The sequence below is a fragment of the Furipterus horrens genome, unplaced genomic scaffold, assembly GCF_987537825.1.
Source record: "Furipterus horrens unplaced genomic scaffold, mFurHor1.1.pri manual_scaffold_7, whole genome shotgun sequence".
Taxonomy (NCBI): domain Eukaryota; kingdom Metazoa; phylum Chordata; class Mammalia; order Chiroptera; family Furipteridae; genus Furipterus; species Furipterus horrens.
In genome coordinates, this window is record NW_028327177.1 from 130,758,064 (window position 1) to 130,774,083 (window position 16,020).

At 42.2% G+C, this 16,020-nt stretch overlaps 1 protein-coding gene across 4 annotated transcripts in view; it reads right to left on the minus strand.

The window, feature by feature from the left end:
- The window catches only part of UBP1 (upstream binding protein 1), a 49,521-nt gene extending 36,701 nt beyond the window's left edge, over positions 1-12,820 (minus strand). For 2 of the 4 annotated variants that reach the window (XR_016512429.1, XM_090284439.1), the window contains exons 1-2: positions 12,149-12,819; positions 805-956 (exon numbers count right to left, since the gene is read on the minus strand). Coding sequence is in view for 2 of the 4 variants with exons in the window: in XM_090284439.1 (XP_090140565.1) it covers positions 805-956; positions 12,149-12,261 (265 nt within the window). In the remaining 2 variants the exon portion in view is untranslated. Of the gene's footprint in view, positions 1-804; positions 957-12,148 lie in introns of all 4 variants that reach the window. The other 2 variants (XR_016512430.1, XM_090284440.1) reach the window with 2 other exon arrangements.
- Between the last annotated feature and the right edge of the window lie 3,200 nt (positions 12,821-16,020).

Sequence of the window (16,020 nt, forward strand, 5' to 3'; positions counted from 1 at the left end):
TCTTGGTGGAATGCAACTGCAGTCAATTTTCATCTTTATTCCTTGACATATTTTCCAGTTTTTCTACAATGAGTATGTACTATTTTTATAACAAAATACTCAATTAAAAAAAAAAAAAAGAATTCAACACACTTTCAGTATATGTATCCAGCAAATTAATTCCTTCATAACAAAGTTCTTTTGTTTACACTGGTAAGTCATACTGGCCTATGCCCAAACTGCTAAAAGCACCTGAAAAAAAATCCCTTGTACTTCCCAATGGTAAATTCTACCATTCCATTTTTATTTTCCATTCTGCCCACTCTTACTTTTCTATCACCAAAACATAATATTCTCATAAAGTATAAACAAGATACGGGTAGACAAAATTTGACACTAGTGTTTTAGTTACAGAACCTATCTTAGTACAGCTTCTGTCTATTTTCAGCACAAACCTGCCTCGTGCCCGAGACCCAGGTTCCTTGCTAGCTAGATTTCTGATTCATTCTCAAGTTCCACATTTAAACCACTATTCCTAAAAATAACTGACAGCCTTTCCTACTTGCTCCTCTCCTTTGGAGTTTGTCCAAAAAACCCTATAATAAATCTTGTTCCACAGTCCCTCTTTATGCAAATCAGTTCCCACAAACCATAACTTTGTTGGCTCACAGTAAAATTCCTACAGCTTTTGTGAACTGAAGCTATGAAACTTAAGACTAAGAAAATCGAACTTGAAATTACCGCCAGTAACCAAGGCTGTAATGCCAAACTTCCGTTTAAGACTCTTGTAAATGCCGGCACCAAACGTGCCACGGCCACACTAACCTTGGTTCAGATACGTGAGCGTCTCGTCGTGCAGTTTGACTGCTGGAGACGTTGCAGCACACATCACATACTGAAAGGGCGGGGTTTTAGCTTCATCATCCAATGGAAGGCTGGGATCTTCCTGCTTAAAAATGGGCAATGCCAAGACATCGCTGAAATGCAAAAAAGACAAAAAATAAATCAACACTGACCTTACTCTGGGTTTAAAATATTCAAAAGCAAATAAAACCTTTAGGAGTAGTTTCTTTTCAAATTTCAGCTCAGAAATGACATGTAAAATAAAAGGACTATGAATGCTAATCTGGCTTCCCCAAATGACAGTGCTGAACCTGTTATCTCTAGCGTGGCTGTGGGGAGAAGGAGGGCAGCTATGGTCAGGTGGATAAAATAGGAAGTACTTAGTAGTTAATAAAGTCCATGCTACTGATAAAGAAACTAGGCTAACAATAAAGATGGTACTTTTAAAAAAGTTACTTCAAAAAATTCCTTAAACACTTTAAATTCCGTACTGTCTGTATAAAAAAAGAGTGAGCGAAGAGAGCACAGCTACCTGTTTTGAAAGGCAGGAACTATTATCGCTGCCAAAGGTAGGTCACATTAGCACCATGAAATCACAAAGAAGCATTTGATTAAAACGGTACTTTACGACAGTTTCCTGCTAGGCCTGGCAAGTGCTCAGAGCATAAGGCTTCATGCTTAGTCTAAAACAATGGCTTCTTCTGAGAAGCGAACAGTAGCAGTAAAAACAGCTACTATTTTTTTCTCCCAAGAATAACATGGGGCATTGATTGGGAGTGGGTGGTGGGAAGGGGTCCTTTGGGGCACTGTCTATATTCTCTGTTAACCTGGGAGGATGTTTGGTTTGCTTAAAAAAGACAAACGACTGAGATACAACTTATTTTTTTAATCCTCCCCGAGGACATTTTTTTTTTTCAGAGAGAAAGGAAGGGAGAGAGAGAAACATCATCGATGCAAGAAAAAAGCGATCAATTGGTTGCCTCCTGTATGTGCCCAGACCAGAGACCAAACCCACATCCTAGGCATGTGCCCCAACCTAGAATTGAACCCACAATCTTTGGGCGCTGCAACTGAGCCACACTGGCCAGGGCTGATACATTACACACCATAAAATTCATGGGTTTTAGTGTATTCACAGAGTTGTGAAGCTGTCATCATCACTACGCCCAGAACATTTTCATCATCTCAAAAAGAAATCTTGCACTGGTTGGCAGTCATGCCCCGTCCCTTTCTGCTCTGCCATGCCCCGAGCCCCTGGCTACCATAACCTACTTTATCTCTATGGACTTGCTTATTCTGGACATTTAATGCAAATAGAATCATGTAGCCTTTCAGAACTGGCTTCTTCTTAGTCTGTTTTCAAGGTCCACCCATATTAAAGCACTATCAGTACTTCATTCTTTTTTTATGGCTGAATGTTATTCCATTGTATGGATATACCAAATCTGTTTATCCATTCATCAGATGTACATCAGGATTGTTTCCAATATTTGGCTATTATGCACAATGCTGCTAGGGACACTTGCATATGTTTGTGTAGATATATGTTTAATTCCCTCGGGCATATGAAGGTGTGTGTATATATACCTCGGAGTAGAATTAGTGGGTCATATAGTAACTATGATTACCTTTTTGACAAGTGCCAAAGTGTTTTCCACAGTAGCTACACCAGCACATTTCCACCATTAATGTATGAAGTAATTGACATAATTCACTAAGTTGTACATTTATAGTTTGCTAGTGTTTGTTTGCTCCTCAATAAAAAGTAAAATAAGATACCCAAATTAGTAACTGCTGTAATACCAATACCAAAGTCTTGTCTGAATTACTTATTTCCCCTTCTGTTTTCTACAAGTTCTTGACTAACGCAGATACTTGGCCGGTCCATTTTAATTTAATTTACCAAAAAAATAAAACAAAAAACATGGAAATAAATGAAATGGGAGGAAAACCCTGCATTGCCTCCTCCTTGCATTCATTTCTATTAAAGTACTAGACTGACTATTCAGAAACTAAATTTCCACTAATTTTCCTTCTCTTTTATTTGTACTTAGGAACTATGAAAACACCCCTCAGCACACAGCATAACTGAGGAACAGTCAGCAATGGCCTTCAGCCTCCTCTGGAGTTCTCAACACTGTGACCTACGGGCTTTGACTCCACTTACGTGGAACAAATAAAAAACCTTGTGGCAGATATAAAAACTTTTCAGGAGCCTTACAAAGACTCACAGCAGCTGTCTTTATGAAAAACAACCATAAAAGTCAAAACGGCTCTACAGAATATTAAAGCATATATATTCCTATGTCACATATATATAAGCATTTAAAGTCCTCTTGGTGAGAAAGAAAATAAGAATGAGAGCTATGACTCAGAAGTATTAGTTAATTATACTGAAAGGTGACATGGAGAATAATTTTAAGATACCAATGCTAACTGCTTGGGTTGATCATTACATGTCATCAAAAAAAAACCCCATAAGACTGTGCAAGGATGGATATTTATAAACTCGCATGTAATAAATAAAGTTGTATTTGTTTCAGTTCCTAAAAGGCAACCACATTTTATTCACTTTGGTATAGCCTGGATGATCCACACAGGAAATATTACGTTCATGGTGGATGCTAATGATTCTTTTTTTTTTTAAAAAAATTCTTATGGGAGGATACGTTTATTGATTTTAGAAAAAGATGTAAGGGGCGGCAGGGAAGGGAATGGTGAGAGGGGCAAGGAGGGAGAGGAGGAGCAAGGGAGAGAGAAAAAAAACATCAATGGGTTGCTTCCCACATGCTCCCTGACCAGGGATCGAACCTGCAACCTTTGGGTGTATGGGATGTTGCTCCAACCAACTGAGCCAGCTGGACAGGGCCTAAATGAGTCTTAAACGAGCTTAACAAGTAAACATGCAAAGATCACTTCCTTCTGAAATCCCAATTAATTTTTTACTTAGAAAGATAATGTATTCCAATCAACACAGGAGCCAGTGACTCTCTTCATACAGAAGTCTGATCATTTCCTAATTTCGAACTCTCCATCAGCTCACATTCAACTGGGGTCCTTGCAAGGCCCTACTCAGCCTGAGCTTTACTCCCTCTGCCCCAGCCAAATAGCTTCCTCCCAGGCCTTTCTCAGGGCCTTTTGTACTGGCTCCACTCTCCTGTTGGTGCCTTACTGGCTCCTCTAATTCAAATGTCACCTCCATGACAACGTGACAACTGCAATCCTCCCATCCACACTCCCAATTCCCCTTTTCCTGGTCCCTTTCAAACAGTATATATGACTTAAGTTTCTACTCCCCACAGGTGTATAGCCACCCCCAACTTTGTTCCTTTTCACTGACCCCAGCATCTAGCACAAATAGCGCAAATATCTGCTGAATCAATGAACCAATTGCAGCATTAATTATCAGTTATTACTAAAATAGAAAACAAGGTCTCCAGATAATTTAAGATAATAATTTCTACTAGGCTGAACCATAGAGCTCCCAGCAATCTGACAAGCAAATGAAAAGCCTCAAGGCTTCAAACTGTTCCAAGTAATTTTAAATGCCAGTACCCCAAAATATCCAGGCACAAAAAGCCAAACAAGACTCTAGGAACAAGAACCAACAGCAATAACAACAGATACCATATACCCTTTTCCAGAATCTGTTTGCTGGTATTCAGCTCTTTTCTGCCTCTGCATTGGTGTCTTAAAATTATCAGCAAGAGGCCTGAAAACTCCACATGCAAGATTTCTTGCCAGCTGGAGCCTTGTTAGGTTGCTCCAAAGGGAAACCACTGGTGGAAAATTAAAAGGGAGTAGAAAAGGGCCAATGCAGACAACCACACAGACTGCAGGTGCAGGAAATTTCAGGGCAGCAACGGCCATGCCTCCAGCTGGTAGCTGGTAGCTGGTAACCCAGCAGCAGCCAGGTAACAAGCCCTCCTCCCAAACCCTTCTGGTGCCTTTGCAATCAAACACTTCCCTAAATCCATCTCCACTTCAAACATCTAAATGGCTTCTACTTTCCTGATTGGACTGATATCCCCGAAGACTTAAGATGCTAGAATTATTGGACCCACACTATAAAATTATGCTTGCTCTGTTTAAGGATATATAAAAGACAAGCCTGAAAAAAATCTTAAAGGGAGAGTAAATTTTAAGAAGCAGCAAGACTGAAAAATTAGAGAAACTTCCAGAACTGGAAAATAAAATTGCTAAAATTGAAAACTCAGGTTTAACAGCAGCTCAGACAGAAATGAAGAGTAAATGAGAAAACGGGAGTATGGGTAGAAAGAAGTTATCCAGAAGACAGCAGAGAGAGCAAACTGATGGAAAATGCAGAAGAGACAATAGAGAAAGGACAAGGGGAGATTTCGCAGTGACAGCTCAGTAACGCCCTAACTAGCACGCTAAGGCAAGAAAACGAAATATAATGATTAACAGGAAGAAACAAATCTGTCTTTATTTAAAGATATTACCTAGAATAAGTTCAACAAGGCCCTGGAGGGAACACACACACACAAAGGCAAGATACAACAAGAATATGAGAAAGAAAGAAAAAGCATTTCCAACTGATTCTTCCTATCCAGAACAATCATATTCTACTACCTTGAGAAGACGTCTCAATTATTAATTGGTAGGGAGGCAAAGGGTGTAGTGGGAAAAAGTGGACGTCAAACCCCAGCTCTGGGGCTTCAAATGCCAGGCCTGCCATTTGCAGTGACACTTCGGCAGGCTCCATAAATGGGTTTGTTTTTAATTTAGAATAAAATATTTTAAATATCAAAACTCTAGGCACACATTAGATCAGTTCTCAAAAGTGCGGTCTGTGAAATCCTGGGGAATCTGAGACTCTTTCAGGGGGTTCAGGAGGTCAAACCTATTTTCAGAATAACACGTTATTTGCCCTTTGCACTTTGTTGACATTTATACTCATGGCACAAAACCAATGGTGGTTAAAACTGCTGGTGCCTTGGCATGAATCAAGGCAGTGGCACCAACTGTGCTAACAGTCATTGTATAAAAATGTTACTCTGTACTAGTCCTTGGGCGGGTATAAGGTGTCTTCTGCTGCACACCTAAGTGTGATGGCTGTCTCCAGGAAAAGGGGATCTACGCAACTCTGATGTGTGAGCTGACCTAGCAGTTTCTCTCACAGAACATCATTTTTACTTGAAAGAGACACTGACAAACTATGATTATTCAGACCTGGGTATGTGACAAAAATTTCCACAAAAAATGAATAAGTGAGCCCATCATTTACCATTATAACACCATTTGTTGCCAATGACAAAATCTTAACCCTCCACCATGTGCTATCTCTGATGAGATGGTGGCAATATTAAGGAATTTAATTTTTTGATATTGTATAGTGAAAAGTGTCAACATTTAGAAGATCTGCATAACTCAGGAGACCACGGTTTTACTAATGAACAATGCATGCATGTTTCAAAATTACACAGGTTAAGAGATTCAAAGTCCAAGGCACATCAATCAACTCTAATGTCAGAGTACAAAAAGCACATTGAGATAGTTGCAGATATCAAGTTGCAACTTTAAGAAACCACCACTTGCCAGGGGCTGGTATAATATCAAAGAATATCCAAAATTGTTTAAAAGGGCAATCAAAATCTTCCATTTTCCAACCATGTAACCATATGAAGCTGGATTTTCTTCACATGCCAACCACAATATATTCCAATAGAAGATAAGAGAGTGCATTTATTTTTCTAAGCTAGACATTAAAAAGATTTGCAAAAAGCCTAAGATAATGTCTCTAGTTCTCACTGCTTTTTTAGTAAAACAGTATTTTAAATAAAAAATGCTAATATATAATGGCTTATAATTGTTATTTTTTAAAGATTTATTTATTTATTTATTTATTGAGAGAGAGAGAGAGAGAGAGAGAGAGAGAGAGAGAGAGAGAGAAGGGAAACATCAATGTGTGGTTGCCTCTCGCGCACCCCCAACTGGGGACCTGGCCTGCAACCCAGTCATGTGCCCTAGCTAGAACTGAACCAGCAACCTTTTGGTTTGCAGGTCAGTGCTCAATCCACTGAGCCACACCAGCCAGGGGTAACTGTTATTTTAAATAAATTAATTTTGAAATTCCTTTAATATGAAAGGACAAGAACAACAACAACAACAACAAAAAAACACAACCTACTACTCTATTCAGAAACAAAGTCTGGTAATTTGAAATTGAGACAAAGTAATCCATAAATGAATGAAAATGACAGCAGTAGTGGTTCTACTCCACTCAGTCATTCTACTAAAATAACAAAGACCTTTTAAAAGCTAAATAGTATTCACAGGAATACTATACTTTTGCTTCCAAAAATGTTTACATGTTTAAAAACGTCTTTGACTCCTACATATCAAGATTGTCAAAATCATAAAAGAGAAGGAAAGACTACAGAATTATCATTGAAGGAGACAAAAACTAAATGTAATATGGCATCCAAGAATGAAACCTTGATTTGAAAAAGGACAACAGACAAAAAATTGAGAAACAAATTTTGTAGTTTGTATAACAGTACTGCACTGAGGCAGCTCTGAAAATTGTACTCTGGTTATGGAAGTAGAAGCTGGGCAAAGCATTCATGTCAACTTGTAACCCTTAAGTTATTTTAAAATAAAAAATTTAAGTTAAAAAATTCAACCACCAACGGAAACATACATACATAATAAATAAGTGGTTCATATCTCAAGATAACAATTTCACAAACTCAAAAAAAAAAGAAAACCCACAGAAAGTTTCAAAAGAAAAGACTACGCCCTTTACTGGTGTGGCTCAGTGGGTTGGGTGTCATCCCACAAACTGAAAGGTCCCTGGATTCCCTGTCAGGGCACCTGCCAAGATTGTGGACTATGTCCCTGGTTGGGGCATGCAAGAGGCAACCGATTAATGTTTCTCTCCCTCCTTTCCCCTCTCTCTGAAATAAATAAAATCGTTTAAAAAAAATTATTTATATAAATTCAGTCACAGAACCTAAAAGCAAAGATGAAGCATCAGATAGTATTTCCACCAATAACAAATGTTTAAGTATGTCCAGGCAAACTGACAGGTGTTCACTGTAATGAAACATATGAAGTTTATAAGACCATATCAATAAACTGCCAAGTTTCGAACAGTTCTGATTGAAGGATATAAACAGCATTGAATCTTATTTTTAGTAGAGGGACACTATTAAAATTGAACACAAAAAATATATAGGCAAACTACAGAATGTGTGTCAGTTAGCTGAGAAAGGTCTTCGTCTACATATGGGTTGGCCAGAGTTTATTTAGCTTTTTTCTGTACGATGGCTCTAGTAGTGCTTAATGGTCTTTAACTTCATTAGAAACAATTTTGCTAGAGTGTATTGAAACAGCTGTCATACCACCGTGCATTTTTAAAAAACATCAAAACTGATGAATTTTTGTGCAGCCATTCTAATATTGAAGAAGGAAGAAGATACATGACACTTTTGGCGTATGATACTTCATTACTTCAAGAAAGGTAAAAACACAACTGAAATGTAAAAAAACATTTGTGCTGTGTATGGAGGTGCTGTGACTGATCAAAGATGTCAAAAGTGGTTTGCAAAGTGTCTTGGTACTATCGACATTTGGCTAAATAAGTCTTTGCTGTGGGGCTGTCTTATGCACTGGAAGATGTTTAGCAGCACCCCTGGCCTCTGCCCACTAGAAGCCAATAGCGGGAGACAGCTGACATACTCAAAATACCCAAATCAATAAAGGTATTGGTGAAAATGAAAAACGTGTCTCTTATTTTATGGAAAAAGCCATATGGACTTTTTGGCCAACTCAATAAAAATTACTTTTTGAACCTAAGATTTCAATACTTAGCAAATCTTTTCCCAAGGCAATCATATCTTAAGAGTCTACTCTTTAGAGCAAGGGTTGACATATAGGGCCAAATCCAGTCAGCCTGTTTTTGTACACCCATGATGTAAAAATAGTTTCTACATTTTTAAAAAGGGTTGTCAACAAACAAAAGTGTGACAGAGAACCCTCTGGCCTGCAAAGCCTTAAATATTTGCTATCTGGCTTTTTACAGAAAAGGTTTTCCAATTTCTGGTTTAAGGTAGTAAATTTTTTTAAAAAAGTGAACGTATCTGAAATCAATGTTTTGTTAACCAACAACTTATTAAAGTCTTTCCTATACTTGAGCCCAGATTAAATCCAGAAAAAGCATTTAAACTTTGAAATAAGAAGTTTTATGGACTGACATTTTAAACTATCAATCGATATAGGAAATATGTTTTGAACTCAAAGCAGTTTAAATTTAGCAAATTATCTGTAAACTACAGGTGAACTTCTCACAGAATATGTAAAGTTTTACTTTTGTTTTGAAACTGATTTGTACTATAGGGAAGTTTAACAGGGCTCAGACCAATACCCTTTGTAAGGTAATGATTTAATACCCAAGTTTTTATGTGTAATCTAAAGAAGCTGCATCATTTCGTAAATCCTGAAAATTAACTTGCTACAGATTATAAATTTCATGTGAACAGTAAGATAGAAAGAAAATTACCAGTGGTCCAAAAGACCCTGTTAGGAGTTTCATCTGGTCCTTACGTCACAAAACTTGAGTGACCCAGATTTCAAGGTACAAGGAGCTTGGGCCTTCACTTAGTGAGGGGAACTCAGCTCCTTTTGGAATGGTAGTGCCACTGAGTGACCACTTGGACCAATCACTGAAACATCTATGAGCTTAGGTTTACTCACTCACAAGGAACGGTCTATTGGTTTTCTGAGGTCTCTTCATTCATCTCTACATCCTGATATGGAACTAAGATATGAAAAACCCTTTATGACCTGCCTCATTTCATATAGTCTGAAGCTGCTCATACCTCATGTACAAACGTGGGTACAACAGCACACACCGAGCACAAAGGCAAATGCGCAAAACAAGGCGAAAAAGAACAGCAAAGGTAGCGTCAGAAATTAGCCTCAACGCATCCCAATACTACCAACCCACAATGTACTGCAGACATTTTTAAAGTTAGACTACAGAAACTGCCTCTTTCAAGTTAGCTACCTAAACCCAAAGAGACCATTTTCTAAAAGTCTTTAAAACTCCCTCCTGTTTTCAGTCATCCGAAAAGCAAATACAAGAATGCATACTTCCCTTTGCAAGAAAAATGCAAAGCTGCCGACAAAGTAAACTTTCATCAAGAAGTCACTTTTCAAATAATTTTAAGTTTAGCACCTCAAGTTTACTTCCTGAACGCGAGAGAACTGGAAGAGAAAGAGGAGCACCAGCAGCCTCACCTCCCATTTGACACCAGAGGAAAGGACACCAGGCGCTGCTGAGACCCGCTGGCCCTCGCAGAGCTCCAGGTCCAGGTCCGGGTGGGAGGGATCAAATGCCATCAAAGGCCAGCACAGGCAAAATACAGCCTTCTCCAGACTGTCTCCAGATCAAGTCAATTTTGCAATTTCCTAAAATATGTACTTCAAATGAAGAGTCTTGAATTTGCAAGAGGCAAAGACTCTCATGGGCTCCTCTTAGTTTTTGAGGAGACAACTGATACCAAGAATATATTAAAAAAATAACCAAAATGAAATCTGCTTTCAAAGATACTTGAAAATTTGGATTAAACGACACACGCCATAAACAACAACCAAAAGCATTTAATGGAAAAAGAGTTCCCGTGGAAAGTATTATAAAAAACACAGAATTCCAAAGATGCCACATACTAAGAAAAAGGTCAAGGAAAAGTTTAATAGCAAGATTTTATTTCCTTTTCACAGAATCAACCATAAACAAAAGTTTATTAGTTGGTCAAAATACCAAAACAAACAGAATTCTGGGAGGGAAAACAAAAGTAAAAGCTCAAAATAACTCTATATAAGCAACGTTCTCAGCAGCGAACTTTCATCGTGCCATAACTGAGAACGGAGAAGCCACTGCGGAGATGGACCGAATGCTTCAGGAGCCCTCCTGCTCCTCAAGGGCAAGTTCAGGTCTCCTGGAGAAGCATGGCCCTTGAGGCCACCTTTCCTCAAGGAAATCACTGCCTCCAGTAACCCCATCTGGGTTGACCCTATGACTTTCAGTAGCTCAGTTTCCTCAACAACTGAAACAGTTGTTTCAGAAAACAAGTCATCTTCCAGCACCCTGGAGTTGCACAAGGGCAAGGAGAGGAAGTGCCAAGTTCAGAGACCAGCACAGACCCAATCAGGGTCACAGACTGGCCAACGGAGGTTTTCCTTCAAGCACTTTTAAGAAACATCGTCTTTTTGAGTGCTTTATTTATAAGATTTAAAAACCAAGTTACTGCAGAAGGCAGCTCCACGACTGCTCACGCCCCCGACCCAGGCCTACCCTGACCCAGAAGTCTTTCTTCTTCAGGACATTTGCGCCCCGCTTCTCCCCGAGAGCTGCAGGGACACGCACGGAGTCACTGGGAAACTGGACAGCACTCAGAGTCATCAGGCATTACTTTAAGGGGCAGGCTTGGAAAACCTCACTTAATACATGTTCACGAAAAGCTGCCAAACCACAGAATTTTATACTTTAATTGGGTGAATTTACAGTATGTAAACTATATTTCAAAAAAACTAAGAAATAAAAATAAAGGGCTGCCAAACTGACAGAAGTTAAAAAAGCGGTATGCTTCAGGGTAAAGGCCAGAGACTAAATTCAGCTTTTTCCAACGCCTCAAAATTAAACAAAACGAACGGCTGCTGGTACAGGCAGTGAAGACTAAACAAATTACTGTCTGTGCAATCACTGCACCTTAAAGCCTTCTTCAAAAGGAAATAGCCTAAGAGGGTAGTCTCCGAAGGGAAAAATTTCACTTTGAGACCATAACTACGTTGATGTGCTTTTCTCCCCTGTGGCTATTTTCACGTATAATTACTATTATAATATCAAGTGATTAAAATTTGCAACTAGGAAAGACTGCAATGTAGAAGAGTAGGAACTGATACCAAAACTTTGGAGAGTACTTTCCCAATATAAGTTCCATCATCGCGCACAGCTTTCCTGCTTTAAGTGGCTTCTAAAGCACTTGCAAGGAAATGAAACCCCTTCCCTCACCACCCCAAGCCATCCTAACAGCCGGGCATGTTTTACAGCAAAAATGAAGCCCTCGGGCGCGATTCCCGTGCCGAAGGTTGCAGGGCCGCCCTCCCGCGTCCGCCACCAAGATGGGCAGAGGCCTGCGAGGCTCCGTGGCCCCGACGGCCACGCGGCAGGACCAGGACCACAAGCCAGGTAGGCCGGGGAACCGATCACCGCCACTGCGCCTGGCACAGGCACCGGGTCCTGCAGGCGCTGCCCAAGGGGACAGACGCTTCCGCCCGCCCGCCCAAGAGCGCTCGGTACCTCATGCTGTAGGCGCCGGCGCCCAGCTCCTGTCCGATGCCCGAAAGGCTGGCGTCGAAGTCGTGCACCAGCCCGGACTCGATCACCTCGTCCATCTTGAGCACCCAAGCCATCTTCCGGCCTCGCCGTAGCCCGGCGTGCAGCGCTGCCTCCGCGAGCGGGGCCAAGAGCCCAGAGCTCCGCGGGAGCGTCCTGGGGGAGGGCGCGGGTGAAGCCTCCGGCGGCTCGGCGAAGGGTCAGCAGCGGCGGCCCGGGCGGCGGCCGGGACGAGAGCGGCCGGGGCCCCGCGGGCAGGGCAAGACGAGGAGCTCCAGCGGGAGCGGCAGGGCCGCCAGCAGCGCCTCCCTCCCGCGGCCGCAGGCCCCGCGCCTCATGCCGCCGCCTCCCGCCCTCTGAGCCGCTAGCGCTGAAGCCACCACCGCCCGCCCCACCCCAGGGCCCTCGACTGCATCCTCCCCAGGACTGCGCGAGGGCGGGAGTTCAGCCCACTCCGACGACCGCGCGGGGGTGAGCCTGCCCGTCACCCGATCCCCGGCCTCGACCCCCGGGCTTCGACCTGCCCGCCCGCCCAGGCTCTGCCGCCCCGGCCAACCCCGCCGACGCCGCTCCGCGGGCGCGGACGATAGCTTCGCTACAGCTCGGGCTGGAGCTCACTCGCCGCTTCCGCCTCCTGCGGCCCCGCCCCGGTCCCGGCCCCGCCCACGAGTTGCCCCCAGCCCAGTCCCGCCCCGCAGGGTCCCGCGCTAGGTGTGCTCCGAGCTCTTCAAGGTGGAGACACGATCCCAGCGGCGCAGCGCGACCCCGCCCACACCGCAAGTTCCCTGCCCCAGCGGCCTTGCTGCCTCCCGGAACACCAGCCCAGGAAAAGGCGGTGCCAGAAGGGCTGCCAGTTTCCGCCCATCCAGAGAGGTTAGTTGATTGACCAGCCAACTGGACAATGATGGCAAGTGCTTGGTCGAAGCTCCCGTGAGTCTCTGTGACCCTGTACTAAACAGCCAATCACAATGTTCTTCCTCTTGGGCGGGCTCCAAAACTGGATTTGCTTCCCAAAAAAAAGAGTTCATTGGACCGCACTAGAGGAAGCATAAACGCCACTTCCTGTGGTGCTTTACTTCTCAATGGTCTTTGTCGGTAGTCTCTGGAGTTTGCTCACACTACAGGTGAGAGAGCGTTTAGGAGTGTTAGCCAATAGGTTCGCCAACTGTCTAGGGCCCGAAAGGCCCATTGGACAGAAAACCTTGATTGATGTGAATGTAAGCCAATCAACGCTATTGAGAAATGGTTCTGGAAAGTCTTCCCACAACTGATGATTGCTGGGAGCAGTATGGCGAGCTTGAGTTGAATTATAGATTCAATCGCAGTAACAGCTGGCAATGCTGTTATTATCTCCCATGGTTCTGGGATTCACTGGGCTTACCTAGGTGATTCTCACTCAGGGTCTGCCCTATGGGTGGAGTCATATGGCTGGGGCTAAAGTCACCCTAAGGGCGTATGTACTGAGAAATACAGAAGTATAAAATGGAGTCGGTATAGTCAACCTGCCAAATTACTAAAATTAAATAAGGTGAGGCATGAGGAAATTATTCTTATTTTAACTAGACTGGGAACTTAAACTTTTGATCTTTACAGGCCTGCCTCAGTGCCCTCGTACACAGTAAACCTCAGGTAAACCTCCGATTACCCCCTGAAAGGACTAAGAGAACAATGTTTACGTAACCAGACCACCTGACATCTGTTATCCAGACTGCCTGATATCCATTATCCAAATCACCTGACATCTAGAGGATTACAGTGTTGGACCAATTCAAAGGCTAAGAATGCAGGACTGATTCTTCTTAAGAATATACTTTTAACTAGAAAACCCCCCAGCTTTTCTTTCTTCAGAACATTCTGGATTACTTCCTCGTTGTGTTTCTAGTTTGCAAACCCTAAGACCCTGAATAAATATTTTTAACCGAAGCTGACTGATTCATTTACCATAGGTCAACAGTACTCACATGTTTATTGCTCGATGCTACAGTTGCTGACTGGGACCTCAGTTGGGGCTGCTGAATGCCTTCAACGAGAATCCTGTAAGATGGGTTTACCCAGAACCCTGCTTACTAATTGGTGTTTTTGTCATAGTAATTTTCTATCCACTGATCTCCAACCTGCTCCTTGGCTCTAAATTCCCACTTACACTCAATGCAGTTGAGTCCAGTCTCCTCCACTGCAAAATCCTATTGCAGTGGTCCCTATGCCTATTACAATGCTTGCCCCTGAATAAAGTCTGCCTTTATCATCTTTAACAAGTGATGAATATTTTTACTTTAACGCTGAAGGCCTGGGTCCAGAAGCCAATGCAAAGTCTTATTCAGTACTCTATCCCCCCCCCCCCTTAAAAAATCAGCTTGGGAAGAATTGATATTGTTACAATATTGAGTTTTCCCATCCAGGATCATGTACGTTTCTTGATTTATTTAGGTGTCTTTCAATGTTCTTCAGTAACATTTCATAGTCTTCTTTTCATATGTCTGGTACACTTCTTGTTTGGGTTTTCCTTAGATATTTTATATTTTGTTGCTTTTGTGAAAATAACCCATTTATCTATGTTATCTCTAATTGGTCATTGCTGGTTTATATTTATTTATTCTAAAAAAGATTTTATTTATTTTTTTTTAGAGAAAGGACAAGGCAGGGACAAAGAGAGGAAACGAAACATCAGTGTGTGAGAGATGCATCAATTGGTTGCCTCTCGCATGCCCCTCACTGGGGACCTTGCCTGCAACCCAGGCATGTGCCCTAACTGGGAATCCAATGGGCAACCTTCAGGTTCACAGGCCAATGCTCAATCCACTGAGCCACACCAGCCAGGGCAATACTGTATTCTATTAGTCAGGCAGCCACAGAATCAGATTGATGGTAGGAGAGTGAAATAATTAGGAGGTCATGTTTTAACAGTTTCCAAAATCCACCCTCTGGCCACAAATGTTTTACATACTTTCCACATATGCACTCGCATCCTCCCCAGGCCGCCTACAAAGTTCTCATTTGATTACAGCATTAAGGTCCAGGATCTTGAGAGGTGTACCGAAGTATATGAGGCTTATTGACTGCAGTTTGTTGGGTGTAATTCCTTAAGTGGCTCCTTTCCATATGAAGGTCTGCGAAGTAAACAGATGAGTGGTCTGCCACATACATCACATGCAATGAAGGGAAAGGCACAGGAAACTATACCTCTGTAGACATTTCCCTTCAAAGAGGGGAGACTGGAAGGCACATTGTAGTCACTAGTCCACAGAAATTCTGAAATTCCAGTGGATAAATGTTGCCAGTTCCTTGATTAGGACTCTCATACCTCCTGGGTGTACCCAAGTGGCTCTTATCCTCATCCACTGGGCTCTTGGTTCCACCCTCAGTTATCTTTCCAGTTCCATGACAAGTACCCATGTTTACAGGTAAATAGTTTTCTTAGCTGCTTGCTGTCTATAGTTGTTCAGGGATCCTCTCTTCAATGTTCAACTCTCACTGTCCCAGTCCAAGCTGATACAATTCATCTTTAGACTGTGTGGGTTTCTTGTGAATTAATTTATAATCTACTCCAGTAAATAAGATATAACACATATCCAGGGGAGTAGATTAGCTGCATTGTTCTGGGTCAGGGTTTCTCACAAGGTTACAGTCAAGATACCAACTGGGGCTGCAGTCATCTGAAGGCTTAAATGGGGCAAGAGGATCTGCTTTCAAGCTCACTTGCCTGACTGTTAGCCAGAAGCTTTGGTGTCTCAACATTTGGGACCACAGGGCTGCTTGAGTGTCCTCAAACCATGGCAACTGGTACCCCTTCGAGTAAGTAAACCAAGAGAGAGAAAGGAAGCTGCAGTGCCTTTTAT